General features: G+C 48.0%; 1 protein-coding gene across 1 annotated transcript in view; it reads right to left on the bottom strand.

Moving 5' to 3' along the window:
• Positions 1–899: 899 nt before the first annotated feature.
• tmc8 (transmembrane channel-like 8) overlaps positions 900–22,517 on the bottom strand; it is a 24,499-nt gene continuing 2,881 nt past the window's right edge. The window contains 18 exon segments of the mRNA XM_046336093.1: positions 900–929; positions 932–1,132; positions 2,305–2,383; positions 2,663–2,741; positions 2,899–2,981; positions 3,316–3,344; positions 3,347–3,448; positions 4,818–5,004; positions 5,340–5,437; positions 5,574–5,643; positions 6,080–6,231; positions 6,753–6,920; positions 10,301–10,448; positions 15,294–15,433; positions 16,190–16,242; positions 16,342–16,476; positions 18,701–18,849; positions 20,904–21,150. Coding sequence (XP_046192049.1) covers positions 900–929; positions 932–1,132; positions 2,305–2,383; positions 2,663–2,741; positions 2,899–2,981; positions 3,316–3,344; positions 3,347–3,448; positions 4,818–5,004; positions 5,340–5,437; positions 5,574–5,643; positions 6,080–6,231; positions 6,753–6,920; positions 10,301–10,448; positions 15,294–15,433; positions 16,190–16,242; positions 16,342–16,476; positions 18,701–18,849; positions 20,904–21,150 — 2,150 coding nt within the window.

The raw sequence follows: 22,517 nt of genomic DNA, 5'->3' as shown, positions 1-22,517 counted from the left end.
AAAAAATACAGACCTCTACATGCTTTGTAAGTAGGAAAACCTGCAAAATCGGCAGTGTATCAAATACTTGTTCTCCCCACTGTATATATAAAACCATTAAACACATCAGTATTCTAACAGTACACATTAGTAGTACTCTGTCCTTAGTAGTACTCTGTCCTGTTTACAAGTACAGCCTATATAGGAACATCATCCCCGATCATACAACATACCTGAGAATCGAGCTTTTACAACTGCATCATAGCCACTAAACACATCAGTACAGTAACACAAGTCATGTAACTGACACTCCTGTTGTTCTTAATACTGTATATGACATGTAGGCACAGCCCAGAGCAATAAACCCTGAATGTTAGGGAGTGACAAAAAGCTCAAAGGTCACATCTGCTACTACTTTTGCGCACTAAATATGGAATAGAGTGCCATTTGGCTATGTCTGCTCCATAGAGTTGGATAGAGGGTGCATTTGGCACAATGATAGGTGGTGGGCTCTATTTCTAACTCTATGGGCTGCATATAGATAGTTAGAGAACATAACATTTGATCTGTCCCAATAGGGCGTCTGTGGGAGCATGGGAAGAGACATTGAGGAAATCTTCATTTCAAACTAGTTCATTTTCTTCTTCTACTACTTCTATGAGTTGGTAAACAAACTGAAAGGGTGCATCCTGCCACCTGGAGTGTGTTGTTTGAACAGGTTTAAAGCCAAGGTTTGCCATTTACAGCTACCTGGAGTTATGGAATGTTTCCTCACGAGTATAATTAATTGGTTGAAGCCTCCTGATGACCTGGATGGAATCATGTGAACCTTAAACCATAGGAGGTTCCACTCAGTTGATTACTTCAGAATGGTGAAAGTCCCGAATGTCGCTGCACATGCTAAAACTGGCTGTTGGGCACTAGAGTCCTCTATCTATCTTTATGATGGGCTGTCATTGCCTGTAGGCTGTGCAGAGGGGTCCTTCAGTTGAGCGATATGGCTGTCCTCTCCGATGCCTGCTGAGGGGTCTTTCATGGTGGTAGAGCTGCCCTCTCTAGTGCCTGAAACAGTGGTGGGCGCCTTGAAGGGTTTCTTCTGGTGTCTGAGTGAGAGAGTGTGCTGCTTCAGCAGAAAATGCTTATCTGAGGTGCTCTGGGGGAGCAAAACAGAGAAAGAGAGAGAGAGAGAGAGAGAGAGAGAGAGAGAGAGAGAGAGAGAGAGAGAGAGAGAGAGAGAGAGAGAGAGAAAGAGAGAGAGAGAGAGAGAGAGAGAGAGAGAGAGAGAGAGAAAGAGAAAAAGAGAGAGAGAGAGAGAGAGAGAGAGACAACAAACCTATCTTCAGCAGCTGGATTAGGCTTAACTAATACTGTTATCAGTAGGTAACCTACCATCACCAGCAGCTGGATTAGATTTAACTAATACTGTTATCAGTAGGTAACCTACCATCACCAGCAGCTGGATTAGGCTTAACTAATACTGTTATCAGTAGGTAACCTACCATCACCAGCAGCTGGATTAGGCTTAACTAATACTGTTATCAGTAGGTAACCTACCATCACCAGCAGCTGGATTAGGCTTAACTAATACTGTTATCAGTAGGTAACCTACCATCACCAGCAGCTGGATTAGGTTTAACTAATACTGTTATCAGTAGGTAACCTACCATCACCAGCAGCTGGATTAGGCTTAACTAATACTGTTATCAGTAGATAACCTACCATCACCAGCAGCTGGATTAGATTTAACTAATACTGTTATCAGTAGGTAACCTACCATCACCAGCAGCTGGATTAGGCTTAACTAATACTGTTATCAGTAGGTAACCTACCATCACCAGCAGCTGGATTAGATTTAACTAATACTGTTATCAGTAGGTAACCTACCATCACCAGCAGCTGGATTAGATTTCACTAATACTGTTATCAGTAGGTAACCTACCATCACCAGCAGCTGGATTAGATTTAACTAATACTGTTATCAGTAGGTAACCTACCATCACCAGCAGCTGGATTAGGCTTAACTAATACTGTTATCAGTAGGTAACCTACCATCACCAGCAGCTGGATTAGATTTAACTAATACTGTTATCAGTAGGTAACCTACCATCACCAGCAGCTGGATTAGATTTCACTAATACTGTTATCAGTAGGTAACCTACCATCACCAGCAGCTGGATTAGATTTCAACTAATACTGTTATCAGTAGGTAACCTACCATCACCAGCAGCTGGATTAGGTTTAACTAATACTGTTATCAGTAGGTAACCTACCATCACCAGCAGCTGGATTAGGTTTAACTAATACTGTTATCAGTAGGTAACCTACCATCACCAGCATGTCCTTCAGTCTCTCGATGGCTTTTCCATTGGCTCTCCTCCGCGACTCAAAGGAGGTCAGGACAACACTGGGCGAAATGGTAAGATGATATACAATCTGTAACATTTACATCCGTGGCAACAGGAACGTGTCATGTTCTATTAATTTTATTTCTATGACCTGTAAGAAACAGTATCTTTGAGAGGAGTCAGGTTCTATTTCACCTATTGCACCTCTGAGCCAGTATCAGTGGGTGGCAGGCCGGTGTGTATGTATGTGTATATGATCTATATCACCTACATCTGCGCCAGTATCAGTGGGTGGCAGACCGGTGTGTGTGTATGTGTATATGATCTATATCACCTACATCTGCGCCAGTATCAGTGGGTGGACAAAGGCCTCTGAGGACAGGTATCTCAGATATGATCTGGTATCACCACACACATCTGCGCATTAAACAGTGGGTGGCAGGCCAGTGCTGGTGTATGTGTGTGTATGTGTGTATGATCTATATCACCTACATCTGCGGAAGTATCAGCGGCAGGACAAAGAAACTCAGAGGACAGGTATCTAGATCTGGACTGGGCTTTCATCCTGGTAGACTGTCCACACACACAGCTGTTACATTAAACACTGGTGGAGGCTGATTCTAGTAGAACGGACCACAGCTGGAGGAAGGTTCTTACCTGGTGGAGGGTGATTCTAGGGGAGAAATAGAGAGAGAGAACACTAGGGAGTGCTTTGCTGGATAGGAAGAAACCTAGAGAGGAATCAGACTCAAGAAACCAGAGGAGTAATTTATGATCTGTTTCTATTTCTTACTGGTGGAGGGTGATTCTAGTAGAGAGAAATAGAAGAGAAAGAGAGGAGAAAGAGAGGAGGGAGGTCTTACTGGTGGAGGGTGATTCTAGTAGAGAGAAATAGAAGAGAAAGAGAGGAGAAAGAGAGGAGGGAGGTCTTACTGGTGGAGGGTGATTCTAGTAGAGAGAAACAGAAGAGAAAGAGAGGAGGGGGTCTTACTGGTGGAGGTTACTTCCGAGGGTGATGACTTTGCCATGATGAGACCCAGTAGTAACATGAAGTGGAACAGAACTGAAGAACTGGAGGCACGGAACATTCTCTGGGCCGGAACACAGCACTGGAGAACTGTCAACTGGGGGAGGAGAGGGAGAGAGAGGGAGAGAGAGAGGGGAAGAGAAGGGCAAGAGGGGGAGAGAGAGAGGGAGAGAGAGGGGAGAGAGAGAGAGGGGGAGAGAGGGAGAAAGAGGGAGAGAGGAGGAGAGAGAAGGAGAGAGAGGGGGGAAAGAGGGGGAGAGAGGAAGGGAGAGAGAGGGCAAGAGGGGGAGAGAGAGGGAGAGAGAGGGGGAGAAAGAGGGGGGAGAGAGAGGGAGAGAGAGGGAGAGAGAGAGGGAGAGAGAGTGGGAGAGAGAGAGGGGAGAGAGAGAGGGGGAGAGAGGGGGAGAAAGAGGAGAGAGAAGGAGAGAGAGGGGGAGAGAGGGAGAGAGGGGGAGAGAGAGGGGAGAGGGAGGGTAGGAGAGGGGGAGAAATAGGGAGAGACAGTGGAGAGAGGGAGAGAGAGGGGGAAAGAGGGGGAGAGAGAGAGAGAGAGAGAGAGAGAGAGAGAGAGAGAGAGAGAGAGAGAGAGAGAGAGAGAGAGAGAGAGAGAGAGAGAGAGAGGAGAGAGAGGGAGGAGGGAGAGAGGGGGGAGAGAGAGGAGAGAAAGAGGGAGAAAGAAAGGGAGAAAGAGGGAGAGAGAGAGGGAGAGAGGGGGAGAGAGAGGAGAGAGAGGGGAGAGAGAGGGGAGAGAGGGGAGAGAGAGGGAGAGAGAGGGAGAGAGAGGGGAGAGAGAGGGATAGAGAGGGGGGAGAGAGGGGGAGAGGGGGAGAGAGGGAGAGATAGGGGGAAAGAGGGGGAGAGAGAGGGAGGGAGAGAGTGGGGAAAGAGGGGGAGAGAGGGAGAGAGAGAAGGGGAAAGAGGGGGAGAGAGAGGGAGGGAGAGAGTGGGGAGAGAAAGAGGGAGAGAGAGTGGGAGAGAGGGAGAGAGAGGGGAGAGAGAGGAGAGAGGGAGAGAGGGAGAGAGAGGGGGGAAGAGGGGGAGAGAGAGGGAGAGAGGGAGAGAGAGAGGGGAAAGAGGGGGAGAGAGAGGGAGAGAGAGGGAGAGGAGAGAGAGGGAGAGAGAGGGGAGAGAGGGAGGAGAGAGGGGAGAGAGAGAGAGGGAGAGAGAGGGAGAGAGAGGGGAGAGAGAGGGAGAGAGAGAGGGAGAGAGGGAGAGAGAGAGAGAGGGGGAGAGAGAGGGAGAGAGGGAGAGAGAGGGAGAGAGAGAGAGGGGAGAGAGAGAGAGGGGAGAGAGAGAGAGAGGAGAGAGAGAGGGAGAGGGGGAGAGAGAGGGAGAGAGAGAGAGGGGGAGAGAGAGGGGGAAAGAGGGGGAGAGAGAGGGAGAGAGAGCAAGGCAGAAGTGAGCAATGAAACAGTGAGAGATGATGTGTTGAGAGAAAGCGTTATGTAAATAACAACAACACTCACCTTCTTAATGTAAAACACGGCCATGAGTTTGACTGTCTCTATAAATGGCAGCATGGGACAGTAGAACAGTCCTACCCAGGTGACCGTCTGACTGTACACCAGGTCTAGAACATTGAACGGGATCAGGAAATGCTGTTTCCCCGACAACCGCGCCAGCCAGGACGATGGGTACCTGTCCACAAACCACCTGCGAGGAGGGATGAAGGGACAACAAGATGAAGGATACTGCTAGAAAACATCCAAAACACATGTTGCATAGTTAAAGTATTGTAGCAACCCAACACCTGGCAACCTTGTTAAGAAGTCTGGATCCCTTGATGAGACAGTTGTTGTGTTGACAGTTGCTGGACCCGGCTTCAAGTCCCAGTTGGTGGACAACACACCAAAAAAATAGTCTACAGTATGAACTGATCTGAGATGATTGGACAGGTGAAAGTGCAGGTCCCACACGTGCTCTGTTCCATTGGGCCAAATACGTTTTCATCAGAAATATTCCTTCAGAAAGCAGAAATATGAACTTACTTTCTAGGATAGGCGATGAAGAAGGTGTTGCAGAAACAGGCCAGGAAATCGAACACTGAGAGCTTGTACATCTCTTTACCAAACTGATTCTCCCAACACTGAGGACACACAGAGTATCAAGTCCATTTACTGTAGATGAAGTCCATTTAATGCCATAGGTCTGTCAATATGTCAACAATTGTAGTTGTCAACAATATCTGTAGTTGTCAACAATTGTTAGTCGTTATGACTCACTTCCTGTTGGCTGTTTTTGAAGAGGAAGAAGAGATACATCCCCAGACTGGCCAACTTCAGGAAGATACTCCTGGGAGCAGGAAGAGGAGGAGGAGGAGCAGGTTGAGGAGGAGGAGGAGGAGGAGCAGGATGTGGAGGAGCAGGATGAGGAGGAGGAGGAAGAGGAGGAGGAGGAGCAGGAAGAGGAGGAGGAGGAGGAGGAGGAGGAGGATGAGGAGGAGGAGGAGGAAGGAGGGAGGAGGAGGAGGAGCAGGAAGAGGATGAGGAGGATGAGGAAGAGGGAGGAGGATCAGGATGAGGAGGAGGAGGAGGAGGATCAGGAGGAAGAGGAGGAGGAGGAGGAGGAGGAGGAAGAGGAGGAGGAGGAGGAAGAGGAGGAGGAGGAGAAGAAGGTTGAAGAATTAAGACGATGAAGAGAGAACTTCTTTGATTATCAATATTTATGTATTGATGATGATGAGGATGATATGATGGTACCAATAAAGATTGGACATTTATGCTCCTACCTGACGAGGGTAGCATTGACCTGGGTGGTGAGGGAGTAATCCTCGAAGGAAGAGATATGGCGGAAGACGTGAGGCAGGAAGAAGTTGACCAGGGTGATGACGATGGGAGGAAGGTAATGGAGAAGCAACCGGAGGATCAAATAGTCTCCATTCTGAGAGAGGGGGAGAGAGACGGGGAGGGGGAGAGAGACGGGGAGGGGGAGAGAGACGGGGAGGGGGAGGGAGACGGGGAGGGGTGGGAGACGGGGAGGGGGAGAGAGACGGGGAGGGGGAGGGAGACGGGGAGGGGGAGAGAGACGGGGAGGGGGAGAGAGACGGGGCGGGGTAGAGAGACCGGGAGGGGGAGGGAGACGGGGAGGAGGAGAGAGACGGGGAGGGGGAAAGAGATGGGGAGGGGGAGGGGGAGAGACGGGGAGGGAGAGGGAGAGGGAGACGGGGAGGAGGAGAGAGACGGGGAGGGGGAGGGGGAGGGAGACGGGGAGGGTGAGGGAGACGGGGAGGGGGGGCGACGGGGAGGGGGAGGGGGAGAGAGATGGGGAGGGAGACGGGGAGGGGGGGGAGACGGGGAGGGAGTAAAAAGGTTGCCAAAATAATGAACCTGATAAATTGACTAAGTAATTAAATCAATAACTAACTAGTACATGCACATGCACACTCACACACACACACATACCCTCTCAGCCTTTGAGGCCATGGTGGCATAGTAGATGAGACAGAAGGCTCCGCCCAGTAGAACCAGGACCAGGAAGTGGAGCAGCCCTCGCAGGGAGTAGAGGTGTGCCCACTGACCCAACGTCCTCCTGGCCTCACGCTGCTGGAACCTCTCCTCTTCTAAGTATAACTGGGGAGGGGGAGAAGGACAGGGAGGGAGGGAGGGAGGGAGGGAGGGAGGGAGGGAGGGAGGGAGGGAGGGAGGGAGGGAGGGAGGGAGGGAGGGAGGGAGGGAGGGAGGGAGGGAGGGAGGGAGGGAGGGGAATAGAACAGAAAGGAGAATGAGTGTTAAATATAAAGGTAAAGAAGGAGAGAGACTGAAGAGGCAGAACCTTGGTAGGTAAAGTAAAGAGTTACCAGCCCCGACCACAACTGAAAGAAAGAGATGGTCTGTGTGAACTCATTTTTTGAACGAGAAAGAGACAGAGGAACGGATGCAGTGGAATCATAATGGAGAGAGGTGACAGAGGAACGGATGCAGAGGAATCATAATGGAGAGAGACAGAGGAACGGATGCAGAGGAATCATAATGGAGAGAGAGACAGAGGAATCATAATGGAGAGAGAGACAGAGGAATCATAATGGAGAGAGAGACAGAGGAATCATAATGGAGGAGAGACAGAGGAATCATAGGACCAGGTAGAGAGAGACAGAGGAATCATAATGGAGAGAGAGACAGAGAAATCATAATGGAGAGAGAGACAGAGGAATCATAATGGAGAGAGAGACAGAGGAATCATAATGGAGAGAGACAGAGAAACGGATGCAGAGGAATCATAATGGAGAGAGACAGAGGAACGGATGCAGTGGAATCATAATGGAGAAAGAGACAGAGGAACGGATGCAGAGGAATCATAATGGCGAGAGAGACAGAGGAATCATAATGGCGAGAGAGACAGAGGAATCATAATGGAGAGAGAGACAGAGGAATCATAATGTAGAGAGAGACAGAGGAATCATAATGTAGAGAGAGAGAGAGACGGGGAGAGAGACAGAGGAATCATAATGGAGAGAGAGACAGAGAAACGGATGCAGAGGAATCATAATGTAGAGAGAGACAGAGGAATCATAATGGAGAGAGACAGAGGAATCATAATGTAGAGAGAGACAGAGGAATCATAATGGAGAGAGACAGAGGAATCATAATGGAGAGAGAGGAATCATAATGGAGAGAGACAGAGGAACGGATGCAGAGGAATCATAATGGAGAGAGAGACAGAGGAATCATAATGGAGAGAGAGACAGAGGAACGGATGCAGAGGAATCATAATGGAGAGAGACAGAGGAACGGATGCAGAGGAATCATAATGGAGAGAGAGACAGAGGAATCAGAGGAATCATAATGGAGAGAGAGACAGAGGAACGGATGCAGAGGAATCATAATGGAGAGAGAGACAGAGGAATCATAATGGAGAGAGAGACAGAGGAACGGATGCAGAGGAATCATAATGGAGAGAGAGAGGAACAGAGAGAATCATAATGGAGAGAGAGAGAGAGGAACGGATGCAGAGGAATCATAATGGAGAGAGAGACAGAGGAATGGGGAGAGAGACAGAGAGTGGTGGTATGGAGAGAGAGACAGAGGAATCATAATGGAGAGAGACAGAGACAGAGGAATCATAATGGAGAGAGAGACAGAGAGAGATGGGGGAGAGAGAGAGAGATGGTGGAGACATAATGGAGAGAGAGAGACAGAGGAATCATAATGGAGAGAGACAGAGGAACGGATGCAGAGGAATCATAATGGAGAGAGAGACAGAGGAATCATAATGGAGAGAGAGACAGAGGAATCATAATGGAGAGAGAGAGAGAGAGGAATCATAATGGAGAGAGACAGAGGAAGAGGAATCATAATGGAGAGAGAGACAGAGGAATCATAATGGAGAGAGACAGAGAGAATCAGAATGGTGAGAGACAGAGAGAGGAGCAGAGGAATCATAATGGAGAGAGACAGAGGAACGGATGCAGAGGAATCATAATGGAGAGAGAGACAGAGGAATCATAATGGAGAGAGAGACAGAGGAACGGATGCAGAGGAATCATAATGGAGAGAGAGACAGAGAATGGTGGTAGATGGAGAGAGAGAGACAGAGAGTGGTGGTAATGGAGAGAGAGACAGAGAGTGGTGGTAGACGGAGAGAGAGACAGAGAGTGGTGGTAGACGTGAGAGAATCAGAAGTGGTGGTAGACAGAGAGAGACAGAGAGTGGTGGTAGACAGAGGAGATCAGAGAGTGGTGGAGAGGAGAGAGAGACAGAGAGTGGTGGTAGACGGAGAGAGAATCAGAATGGTGGTAGACGAGAGAGAGACAGAGAGAGGTGGTAATGGAGAGAGAGACAGAGAGAATGGAATGGAGAGAGAGACAGAGGTGGTGGATAGACAGAGGAATCAGAATGGAGACGGAGAGAGAGACAGAGGAATCGGAGAGAGAGACAGAGAGTGGTGGTAATGGAGAGAGAGACAGAGGAATGGATAAGGAGAGAGTGGTGGTAGAGGAGAGAGAGACAGAGAGTCATGGTGACGAGAGAGAGACAGAGAGTGGTCATAATGGAGAGAGACAGAGACAGAGAGTGGTGGTAGACGGAGAGAGACAGAGAGAGAATGGTAGACAGAGAGAGACAGAGAGTGGTGGTAGACGTAGAGAGAGACAGAGAGTGGAGGAGACAGAGAGAGACAGAGAGTGGTGGTAATGGAGAGAGAGACAGAGAGTGGTGGTATCATAATGAGAGAGACAGAGAGTGGTGGTAGATGGAGAGAGAGAGACAGAGAGTGGTGGTAGATGCAGAGAGAGACAGAGAGTGGTGGTAGACAGAGAGAGACAGAGAGTGGTGGTAGATGTAGAGAGAGACAGAGAGTGGTGGTAGACAGAGAGAGACAGAGAGTGGTGGTAGATGTAGAGAGAGACAGAGAGTGGTGGTAGACAGAGAGAGACAGAGAGTGGTGGTAGATGTAGAGAGAGACAGAGAGTGGTGGTAGACGGAGAGAGAGACAGAGAGTGGTGGTAGACAGAGAGAGACAGAGAGTGGTGGTAGACATAATGGAGAGAGAGACAGAGAGTGGTGGTAGACGTAGAGAGAGACAGAGAGTGGTGGTAGACAGAGAGAGACAGAGAGTGGTGGTAGACGTAGAGAGAGACAGAGAGTGGTGGTAGACGGAGAGAGAGACAGAGAGTGGTGGTAGACGGAGAGAGAGACAGAGAGTGGTGGTAGACAGAGAGAGACAGAGAGTGGTGGTAGACGAGAGAGAGACAGAGAGTGGTGGTAGACGGAGAGAGAGACAGAGAGTGGTGGTAGACGGAGAGAGAGACAGAGAGTGGTGGTAGACGGAGAGAGAGACAGAGAGTGGTGGTAGATGGAGAGAGAGACAGAGAGTGGTGGTAGACAGAGAGAGAGAGACAGAGAGAGATGGAGAGAGAGACAGAGAGAGATGGGGAGAGAGACAGAGAGTGGTGGTAGACGGAGAGAGAGACAGAGAGTTAGTTGAAAAGGGCAGACAGACTTCCACCGCTAACCTTCAATTCGTTCCTGATGAAGCTGAGTTTGAGGTCGGCGACCTCGGGGTCCTGGATACAGAAGTCCCACCCACAGAACACCTTGTAGCTCATGTGGATGTTGTAGCGGTTGCCTAGCAACCACGTGTGCTTGTAGCCTACAACCGTCCTGTTTAAAAGAGGTGATTCATTGTTATTGTTTTTAAAGCAGATACTTTGGCCAGTAACTGTCGTTCCCTGTGGACACATCTTTAACAGCGTATCCTTAGCTACGTCCCAATAATCTATCCTTCCTGAAGTGTGTACTCGTTCACTACGCCCTACAAATGTAACAGCATTGGATTGGTTTAGACATGCGCTAAAGCAGTGGTTCTCAAAAGGTTTTCTAGTCCCGTACCCCTTCAAACATTCAGCCTCCAGCTGTACCCCCTCTAGCACCAGGGTCAGCTGTACCCCTTCAAACATTCAACCTCCAGCTGTACCAGGGTCAGCTGTACCCCCTCTAGCACCAGGTTACCGTACTCTCAAATGTTGTTTTTTGCCATCATTGTAAGCCTCCACACACACTATACGATACATTTATTAAACATAAAGTGAGTTTGTCACAACCTGGCTCGTGGGAAGTGACAAAGAACTCTTACAGGACCAGGGCACAAATAATAATAATCAATAATGTTGCTCTTTATTTAACCATTTTACATATAAAACCTTATTTGTTCATCAAAAATTGTGAATAACTCACCACATGTTAATGAGAAGGGTGTGATTGAAAGGATGCACATAACTCTGCAATGTTGGGTTGTATTGGAGAGAGTCTCAGTTTTAAATCATTTTCCACAGTCTGTGTCTGTATTTAGTTTTCATGCTAGTGAGGGCAGAGAATCCACTCTCACATAGGTACGTGGTTGAATAGGGCATCAGTGTCTTTACAACACAATTTGCCAAGGCAGGATACTCTGAGTGCAGCCCTATCCAGAAATCTGGCAGTGGCTTCTGATTAAATTCAATTTGCAATTGCGATGAGGCTGTTGTTCAGATATCGGTGGACTGGAGGCAGGGCATGAAAGGGATAATGAATCCAGTTGTTTGTGTCGTCCGTTTCGGGAAAGTACCTGTGTAATTGTGCACCCAGCTCACTCAGGTGCTTCACTATATCACATTTGACATTGTCCATAAGCTTGAGGTCATTTGCACACAAAATAATCATACAATGATTGAAAGACCTGTGTTAAGACCTGTGTTAAGACCTGTGTTAAGACCTGTGTGTTTTCCTTGTTAATGCAGACAGAGAGGAGCTACAACTTCTTCATCAGAGCCTCATATTTGTCCCACATTGAATATAGTTGCTGAGAGTCCCTGTAATCCTAGATTCAGATCAAGAAAAATTAGGGCTGGGCGATATGGCCAAAATATAATATCATGGTATTTAAAAAAAAATCTTGACGGTAGGACGGTATTTGATGGTATTTGATGTTTTTTTAATAATAAAAGTTCTACATTTGTTTATGAGTAGTGCGTGACCCTAGGGTTGCAAAATATACATCTTTCTCCATTCTGATTGTTTTATACTGTTCAATTCAACTTCAACCCCCAAAAGTCATCATTTTCATCAATTTCTGCATTTGAGATCATTTCTCCACTGCCACGTAGGGCTGCACCATATGAGCAAGTAATCTGGGCCTTATTTTTAACCAAATGTTGCAATTTGACTTGCGATTTAGAGCAAAACACTTGGGTTAACTGTTGGAATCATGGGAATATAATGTCTATTCTAATTATATAGTTACAAACCAAACATTCAAATAGCGGTATAGAAGTTAAAGTAAAAACCCAAACCGGTCCGTGCATCAATACCGGTATATCACAAAAAAACGGTACACCGCCCATCCCTGACCCGGATTGGCCAGTCGTGTGAGAAACTCGTCATCATCAAGCGGTCAGACAAGTGACAATTATGGTCAGTAAAGGAAACTTTCAGCTCGTCTCTCAATTCATAAAAACGTGTCAATATTTTGCCCCTTGATAACCAGCTCACTTCTGTATGTTGTAAAAGTGTTACATGGTCGCTGCCCATATCGTTGCATAATGCAGAACATACGAGAGTTCAGGGGTCTTGCTTTAAGGATCTGCCCCTTTTTCTGTTTGTTTCCCACTTGACATACCCAAACTTAACTGCCTGTAGCTCAGGACCTGAAGCAAGGATATGCTTATTATTGACACCATTTGAAAGGAAACACTTTGAAGTTTGTGGAAATGTGAAATTAATGTAGGAGAATATAACACATTAGTTCTGGTAAAAGATAATACAAAAAAAATAGAAATAAAGGCAATAATGTATTATTCCTGTCCAGGTGCAATTTAGATGTTAGCCACTAGATGGCAGCAGTGTATGTGGAAAGTTTTAGACTGATCCAATGAAACATTGTATTTCTGTTCAAAATGTTGTCAAGACTGCCCAAATGTGCCTAATTGGAATATTAATAACTTTTCAAGTTCATAACTGTGAACTTTCTTCAAAAAATAGAGTGGTATTATTTCAATGTAATAGCTACTGTATATTGGACAGTGCAGTTAGATTAACAAGAATGTAAGCTTTCTGCAATATCAGATGTTTCTTGATACTTACAACCCCATGCTAATCGCATTAGCGCACATTAGCTCAACCGTCCCGTGGGTGGGACACCGATCTGTAGAGATCCTTACGAGGATTATTAATTAACAAAGGTACCCATTTTCATTGTAGTGTCCAAAACGTCTTTCAAGCTGTCAGGCATTCCCTTGGCAGCAAGAAAGAGCCTCTCGGTGGATGCTGCAGTGGACCCAAGAGCCTCTGGGTGGATGCTGCAGTGGACCCAAGAGCCTCTGGGTGGATGCTGCAGTGGACCCAAGAGCCTCTGGGTGGATGCTGCAGTGGACCCAAGAGCCTCTGGGTGGATGCTGCAGTGGACCCAAGAGCCTCTGGGTGGATGCTGCAGTGGACCCAAGAACCTCTGGGTGGATGCTGCAGTGGACCCAAGAGCCTCTCAGTGGATGCTGCACTGGACCCAAGAGCCTCTGGGTGGATGCTGCAGTGGACCCAAGAGCCTCTGGGTGGATGCTGCAGTGGACCCAAGAGCCTCTGGGTGGATGCTGCAGTGGACCCAAGAGCCTCTGGGTGGATGCTGCAGTGGACCCAAGAGCCTCTGGGTGGATGCTGCAGTGGACCCAAGAGCCTCTGGGTGGATGCTGCAGTGGACCCAAGAGCCTCTGGGTGGATGCTGCAGTGGACCCAAGAGCCTCTGGGTGGATGCTGCAGTGGACCCAAGAGCCTCTGGGTGGATGCTGCAGTGGACCCAAGAGCCTCTCGGTGGATGCTGCAGTGGACCCAAGAGCCTCTGGGTGGATGCTGCAGTGGACCCAAGAGCCTCTGGGTGGATGCTGCAGTGGACCCAAGAGCCTCTGGGTGGATGCTGCAGTGGACCCAAGAGCCTCTGGGTGGATGCTGCAGTGGACCCAAGAGCCTCTGGGTGGATGCTGCAGTGGACCCAAGTAGCATCGGGAGCAACTGCCTGCACGCGCCTTACCACTCCACTGTGTCTCCCTGTCATGGCTTTTGCGCCATCAGTACAGATACCAACATGAGAAGCAGCTACATTTGGCTACATATGGACCGTTAGTGGAACTCCCGCGAGAGAGTAACGGTTAATGTGATTGGATGAGTAACGGTTAATGTGATTGGATGTTCATTATTTGACTAGGCTCCCTATATTTGACTTTGTGTTGTTATTTCGCTGAACACTGGATGGTTTCATTTTATTTTTGGCAGTGAAACGTGGCTACTTTGAAAATGGGAAGAAATCACTTCTTTGGGGGCGTACCCCCGACGGTATTGCACGTACCCCTGGGAATACCTGTGCTAAAGGGACAGTGTGTGTGTGTGTATGTCCTCGCCAGGATAGTAAAACAAGGAACCTTTGGACAAGTGGGAACATTTAGTTAATTTAGATTTAGGGTTTAGGATTACAATTAGGGTTACGGGTTAGGTTTAGAGTTAGGGGTTAGGTTTAGGGTTAGGGGTTAGGTTTAGGGTCAGGGGTTAGGTTTTGGGGTTAGGTTTAGGCTTAGGTTTAGGGTTAGGGGTAAGGTTTAGGGGTTAGGTTTAGGGTTAGGGGTTAGGTTTAGGGTTAGGGGTTATGTTTAGGGTTAGGACTTAGGTTTAGGGTTATGGGTTAGGTTTAGGGTTAGGGGTTAGGTTTAGGGTTAGGGGTTAGGTTTAGGGTCAGGGGTTAGGTTTAGGGTTTAGGGTTAGGGGTTAGGTTCAGGGTTAGGGGTTAGGTTTAGGGTTAGGGGTTAGGTTTAGGGTTAGGGGTTAGGTTTAGGGTTAGGGGTTAAGGGTTAGGTTTAGGGTTAGGGGTTAGGTTTAGGGTTAGGGGTTGGGTTTAGTGTTATGGGTTAGGTTTAGGGTTAGGGGTTAGGTTTAGGGTTAGGGGTTAGGTTTAGGGTTAGGGGTTAGGTTTAGGGTTAGGTGTTAGGTTTGGGGTTAGGTTTAGGGTTAGGGGTTTATGGTTAAGGTTAGGGTTACTGTTAGGTTTAGGGTTAGGGGTTAGGTTTAGGGTTAGGGGTTAGGTATAGGGTTAGGGGTTAGGTTTGGGGTTAGAGGTTAGGTTTAGGGTTAGGGATTTATGGTTAAGGTTAGGGTTACTGTTAGGTTTAGGGTTAGGGGTTAGGTTTAGGGTTAGGGGTTAGGTTTAGGGTTAGGGGTTAGGTTTGGGGTTAGAGGTTAGGTTTAGGGTTAGGGATTTATGGTTCAGGTTAGGGTTACTGTTAGGGTTAGGGGTTAGGTTTAGGGTTAGGGGTTAGGTTTAGGGTTAGGGGTTAGGTTTGGGGTTAGGGGTTAGGTTTAGGGTTCGGGATTTATGGTTCAGGTTAGGGTTACTGTTAGGGTTAGATTAAGGGTCAGGGAAAATAGGATTTTGAATGGGAATCAATTGTTTGGTTCCCACAAGGATAGTAAAACAACATGTGTGTGTCTGACCTGCGGACCACCATGACCAGACTGAGGATGAGGACAGTGAGGGTTCCGAGGAGGAAGAGGAGGGGCGTGTTCAGACACAGCAGGTCTAGAGAACTACGTGCATAGAACCCATAGAATACTGGAGAACGTTCTAGAAAACCCTGGAGGATGGAGGGAAGAGAGGAAGGAGGGTGATCAAGAGGAAGAGAGAGAGGAGAGAGAGGGAGAAAGAGGGTTAAATCACACACACTGTACTCCACAGGAGGTTGGTGGCACTTTAATTGGGGAGGACAGGGCTTGTGGGAATGACTGGAGCGAAAGGTGGAATGGTATCAAATACATCAAACACATGGTTTCATGTCATTCCATGTACTCTGTTCCAGCCATTACCATGAAAACATACAAAAATACCCAAAAATCTAAATCTAATTTATTTGTCACATAACACACGGTTAGCAGATGTTAGTGCGAGTGTAACGAAATGCTTGAGCCATCCTCCCCTCAGCAGCCTCCACTGCTGTACACATATACACACACACACACGTATACACACACACACACACACATGTACACACAGACACACACACACGCGCACACACGCGCGCACACACACACACACACACACACACACACACACACACACACACACACACACACACACACACACACACACACACACACACACACACACAGACAGACACACGTATACACAGACACACACACACACACACACACACACACACACACACACACACACACACACACACACACACACACACACACACACACACACACACACACACACACACACACACACACACACACACACACACACACACACACACACACACACACACACACACAGACACAGACAGACACACACACACACACACACACACACACACACACTCACTCACCGAACCAACGAAGAAGTCCAAAACCGAGTCATTGCCCTCAAACCTCAGTAGTCCTGCAACCACATCACAGAGCAACTTTCAACTAAGTATATGACGTTTTCCCACAACGACGCATACATGCGGCACATTATAAGAATATATTACCCACAAACCTCTGTCACCATCGCTGTCATAGACTGCTGTGGGTATGAGTATAGTCCCTCCAATGACCAGACACAGGAGCAGGTTCAGGTAAAGCAAATATCTCAGGAAGACAAAATAAGCTTTCACGCCTACACCGAATCTACCTGGAGGGGAGAGAGACAGGTGGTGATGCAGCAGGTATATATTACCGATATACACCTACACCGAATCTACCTGGAGGGGAGAGAGACAGGTGGTGATGCAGCAGGTATATATTACCGATATACACCTACACCGAATCTACCTGGAGGGGAGAGAGACAGGTGGTGATGCAGCAGGTATATATTACCGATATACACCTACACCGAATCTACCTGGAGGGGAGAGAGACAGGTGGTGATGCAGCAGGTATATATTACCGATATACACCTACACCGAATCTACCTGGAGGGGAGAGAGACAGGTGGTGATGCAACAGGTATATATTACCGATATACACCTACACCGAATCTACCTGGAGGGGAGAGAGACAGGTGGTGATGCAGCAGGTATATATTACCGATATACACCAACACCGAATCTTCCTGGAGGGGAGAGAGACAGGTGGTGATGCAGCAGGTATATATTACCGATATACACCTACACCGAATCTACCTGGAGGGGAGAGAGACAGGTGGTGATGCAGCAGGTATATATTACCGATATACACCTACACCGAATCTACCTGGAGGGGAGAGAGACAGGTGGTGATGCAGCAGGTATATATTACCGATATACACCAACACCGAATCTACCTGGAGGGGAGAGAGACAGGTGGTGATGCAGCAGGTATATATTACCGATATACACCTACACCGAATCTACCTGGAGGGGAGAGAGACAGGTGGTGATGCAGCAGGTATATATTACCGATATACACTTACACCGAATCTACCTGGAGGGGAGAGAGACAGGTGGTGATGCAGCAGGTATATATTACCGATATACACCTACACCGAATCTACCTGGAGGGGAGAGAGACAGGTGGTGATGCAGCAGGTATATATTACCGATATACACCTACACCGAATCTACCTGGAGGGGAGAGAGACAGGTGGTGGTGCAGCAGGTATATATTACCGATATACACCTACACCGAATCTACCTGGAGGGGAGAGAGACAGGTGGTGATGCAGCAGGTATATATTACCGATATACACCTACACCGAATCTACCTGGAGGGGAGAGAGACAGGTGGTGGTGCAGCAGGTATATATTACTGATATACACCAACACCGAATCTACCTGGAGGGGAGAGAGACAGGTGGTGATGCAGCAGGTATATATTACCGATATACACCTACACCGAATCTACCTGGAGGGGAGAGAGACAGGTGGTGATGCAGCAGGTATATATTACCGATATACACCTACACCGAATCTACCTGGAGGGGAGAGAGACAGGTGGTGATGCAGCAGGTATATATTACCGATATACACCTACACCGAATCTACCTGGAGGGGAGAGAGACAGGTGGTGATGCAGCAGGTATATATTACCGATATACACCAACACCGAATCTACCTGGAGGGGAGAGAGACAGGTATATATTACCGATATACACCTACACCGAATCTACCTAGAGGGGAGAGAGACAGGTGGTGGTGCAGCAGGTATATATTACCGATATACACCAACACCGAATCTACCTGGAGGGGAGAGAGACAGGTGGTGGTGCAGCAGGTATATATTACCGATATACACCAACACCGAATCTACCTGGAGGGGAGAGAGACAGGTGGTGATGCAGCAGGTGACTGAGATGGCAGTACATTCCAACCAGCCTCACTGAGGTATATTACCGATATACGCCAACACCATTCTGCCAACACCATTCTGCCAACACAGAACATCTGCTTTTTAACACACATAATTACCATGTTTGGGAAGGACAACTATTTCACTCATATTGTAAGTAATTATGGATCATATTTCATAGAAATGTGGAAATACTGGACAGTTTCTTTAAGGCATGTAAATACTGAGGCACATTCAGCATGGCACAACGTTTTGGAGTGTTCAGATAGAAATATGTTACGTAGAACTAACATGCAAGTAGACCGCTGATTGGCCAGCTCATCGTCCTCAGGGAGATAACGTCATGTTTTATGAGGAAATGGCAAGCATTTTTGAAATGGTCTGTTTGATATACAAGTTTGAGGTGGGGTTGGGCAACACACACACACGCACTCCCTCTCCCTCCCTCCCTCCCTCTCCTCTCCCTCTCCCTCTCCCTCTCCCTCTCCCTCTCCCTCCCTCCCTCTCCCTCCTCTCCCTCTCCCTCTCCCTCTCCCTCTCCCTCTCCCTCTCCCTCTCCCTCTCCCTCTCCCTCTCCCTCTCCCTCTCACCTTCAATGGTGTGGAGGGTGCTGCTCCATGGTAAATGCCTTGCCATTGCCTCGCCCACCTGCTCCCCGAGCCTCTTTCTGTTTATGCTCTGGTTCCGCTTCCATGACTCCCATCGGCCAACAGTGCGCGTCTGCAGGTGCCTCAGGTCCCTGATTGACAGATGACACACCTCTTTACCAGCAAGTAGTCTTTTCAATCTTATATCTTGTATCATTATACAGCTGCATCACACACATCCATATCCACACACACCCATATCCACACACACCCATATCCACACACACCCATATCCACACACACCCATATCCACACACACCCATATCCACACACATCCATATCCACACACATCCATATCCACACACACCCATATCCACACACACACCCATATCCACACACACCCATATCCACACACACCCATATCCACACACATCCATATCAACACACACACCCATATCCACACACACCCAACTCTCTCACTCTACCTTATATGATAACATAAACACTGAAACAGAGAATGGCAAAGCAACTTGCACCACTGCCTCAGTGACCCTTATTCTTGCAACACTGTCTCCGTGACCCTTATTCTTGCAACACTGTCTCCGTGACCCTTATTCTTGCAACACTGTCTCCGTGACCCTTATTCTTGCAACACTGTCTCCGTGACCCCTATTCTTGCAACACTGTCTCCGTGACCCTTATTCTTGCAACACTGTCTCCGTGACCCTTATCCTTGCAACACTGTCTCCGTGACCCTTATTCTTGCAACACTGTCTCCGTGACCCTTATCCTTGCACCACTGCCTCAGTGACCCTTATTCTTGCAACACTGTCTCCGTGACCCCTATTCTTGCAACACTGCCTCAGTGACCCTTATTCTTGCAACACTGCCTCAGTGACCCTTATTCTTGCAACACTGTCTCCGTGGCCCTTATTCTTGCAACACTGCCTCAGTGGCCCTTATTCTTGCAACACTGCCTTAGTGACCCTTATTCTTGCAACACTGCCTTAGTGACCCTTATTCTTGCAACACTGCCTCCGTGGCCCTTATCCTTGCAACACTGTCTCCGTGACCCTTATTCTTGCAACACTGTCTCCGTGGCCCTTATTCTTGCAACACTGCCTCCGTGACCCTTATTCTTGCAACACTGTCTCCTTGACCCTTATTCTTGCAACACTGCCTCAGTGACCCTTATTCTTGCAACACTGTCTCCGTGACCCTTATTCTTGCAACACTGTCTCCGTGACCCTTATTCTTGCAACACTGTCTCCGTGACCCCTATTCTTGCAACACTGTCTCCGTGACCCTTATTCTTGCAACACTGTCTCCGTGACCCTTATCCTTGCAACACTGTCTCCGTGACCCTTATTCTTGCAACACTGTCTCCGTGACCCTTATCCTTGCACCACTGCCTCAGTGACCCTTATTCTTGCAACACTGTCTCCGTGACCCCTATTCTTGCAACACTGCCTCAGTGACCCTTATTCTTGCAACACTGCCTCAGTGACCCTTATTCTTGCAACACTGTCTCCGTGGCCCTTATTCTTGCAACACTGCCTCAGTGGCCCTTATTCTTGCAACACTGCCTTAGTGACCCTTATTCTTGCAACACTGCCTTAGTGACCCTTATTCTTGCAACACTGCCTCCGTGGCCCTTATCCTTGCAACACTGTCTCCGTGACCCTTATTCTTGCAACACTGTCTCCGTGGCCCTTATTCTTGCAACACTGCCTCCGTGACCCTTATTCTTGCAACACTGTCTCCTTGACCCTTATTCTTGCAACACTGCCTCAGTGACCCTTATTCTTGCAACACTGTCTCCGTGGCCCTTATTCTTGCAACACTGCCTCCGTGACCCTTATTCTTGCAACACTGCCTCAGTGACCCTTATTCTTGCAACACTGTCTCCGTGGCCCTTATTCTTGCAACACTGCCTCAGTGGCCCTTATTCTTGCAACACTGCCTCCGTGACCCTTATTCTTGCAACACTGTCTCCGTGGCCCTTATTCTTGCAACACTGTCTCCGTGGCCCTTATTCTTGCAACACTGCCTCCGTGGCCCTTATTCTTGCACCACTGTCTCCGTGACCCTTATTCTTGCAACACTGTCTCCGTGACCCTTATTCTTGCAACACTGTCTCCATGGCCCTTATTCTTGCAACAGTTTGGTGAATATTTGTGTGTGACACAACCTCTCGATCACTCACCTTGCCTCTCTCTTCCTCTGCATACACACCGGCTGGCTCCTGATCGGCTGGGTAGTGGCCTTGTCTCTGGCTTCTCCTACCAGTCCAGGGTACTTCTCTACTGGGTGCGATGTCTCTGTGGTCCCCCTGTCCTGGTGTTGATGGAGGCACCGTCGTCGGGCCAAAGAGCTGGGGAGCTGGTTGAAGATCTCAGTCTGGTAGTTATTAACACACAACTCATCTGTCACTGTGGAGCTACAGCTCTCTTCTATTGGGGGGTTGAAGAGGGGGATGGAGAGAGATAGAGAGAGGGATAGAGAGGGATAGAGAGAGAGATAGAGAGAGGGATAGAGAGAGAGATAGAGAGAGGGATGGAGAGAGGGATGGAGAGAGGGATAGAGAGAGGGATGGAGAGAGGGATAGAGAGGGATAGAGAGAGAGATAGAGAGAGGGATAGAGAGAGGGATAGAGAGAGGGATGGAGAGAGGGATGGAGAGAGGGATAGAGAGAGGGATGGAGAGAGGGATAGAGAGGGATCGAGAGAGAGAGATAGAGAGAGGGATAGAGAGAGGGATAGAGAGAGGGATAGAGAGAGGGATGGAGAGAGGGATAGAGAGAGGTTGAGAACACCTTTATTTAACCAGGTGGCCAGTTGAGAACACCTTTATTTAACCAGGTAGGCCAGTTGAGAACACCTTTATTTAACCAGGTGGCCAGTTGAGAACACCTTTATTTAACCAGGTGGCCAGTTGAGAACACCTTTATTTAACCAGGTGGCCAGTTGAGAACACCTTTATTTAACCAGGTGGCCAGTTGAGAACACCTTTATTTAACCAGGTGGCCAGTTGAGAACACCTTTATTTAACCAGGTAGGCCAGTTGAGAACACCTTTATTTAACCAGGTAGGCCAGTTGAGAACACCTTTATTTAACCAGGTAGGCCAGTTGAGAACACCTTTATTTAACCAGGTAGGCCAGTTGAGAATAAGTTCTCATTTACAACTGCAACCTGGCCAAGATAAAGCAAAGCAGTACGACAAAAACAACAACACAGAATTACACATGGGATAAACAAACATACAATCAATAATACAGTAGAAAATCTGTATACAGTGTGTGCAAAAACTGTCTCAGTGACCCTTAACACTGTCTCCGGAGGTAAGGCAATAAATAGGCCATAGTGGCGAAGTAATTACAATTGAGCAATTAACACTGGAGTGATAGATGTGCAGATGAGGATGTGCAAGTAGAAATACAGGTGTGCAAAAGAGCAGAAAAAAACAAAAAACAAATATGGGGATGAGGTAGGTAGTTGGTTGGATGGGCTATTTACAGATGGGCTGTGTACAGCTACACCGATCAGTAAGCTGCTCTGACAGCCGATGCTTGAAGTTAGTGAGGGAGATATAAGTCTCCAACTTCAGTGATTTTTGCAATTCGTTCCAATCATTGGCAGCAGAGAACTGGAAGGTAAGGTGGCCAAAGGGGGTGTTGGCTTTGGGGATGACCAGTGAGATATACCTGCTGGAGCGCGTGCTACAGGTGGGTACTGCTTCAGTGACCAGTGAGCTGAGATAACGCAGGGCTTTATCTAGCAAAGATGACCTGGAGCCAGTCGGTTTGGCGACAAATATGT

The sequence above is a fragment of the Oncorhynchus gorbuscha genome, unplaced genomic scaffold, assembly GCF_021184085.1.
Source record: "Oncorhynchus gorbuscha isolate QuinsamMale2020 ecotype Even-year unplaced genomic scaffold, OgorEven_v1.0 Un_scaffold_928, whole genome shotgun sequence".
Taxonomy (NCBI): Eukaryota; Metazoa; Chordata; class Actinopteri; order Salmoniformes; family Salmonidae; genus Oncorhynchus; species Oncorhynchus gorbuscha.
This window is presented reverse-complemented; position numbering and strand designations above follow the sequence as displayed.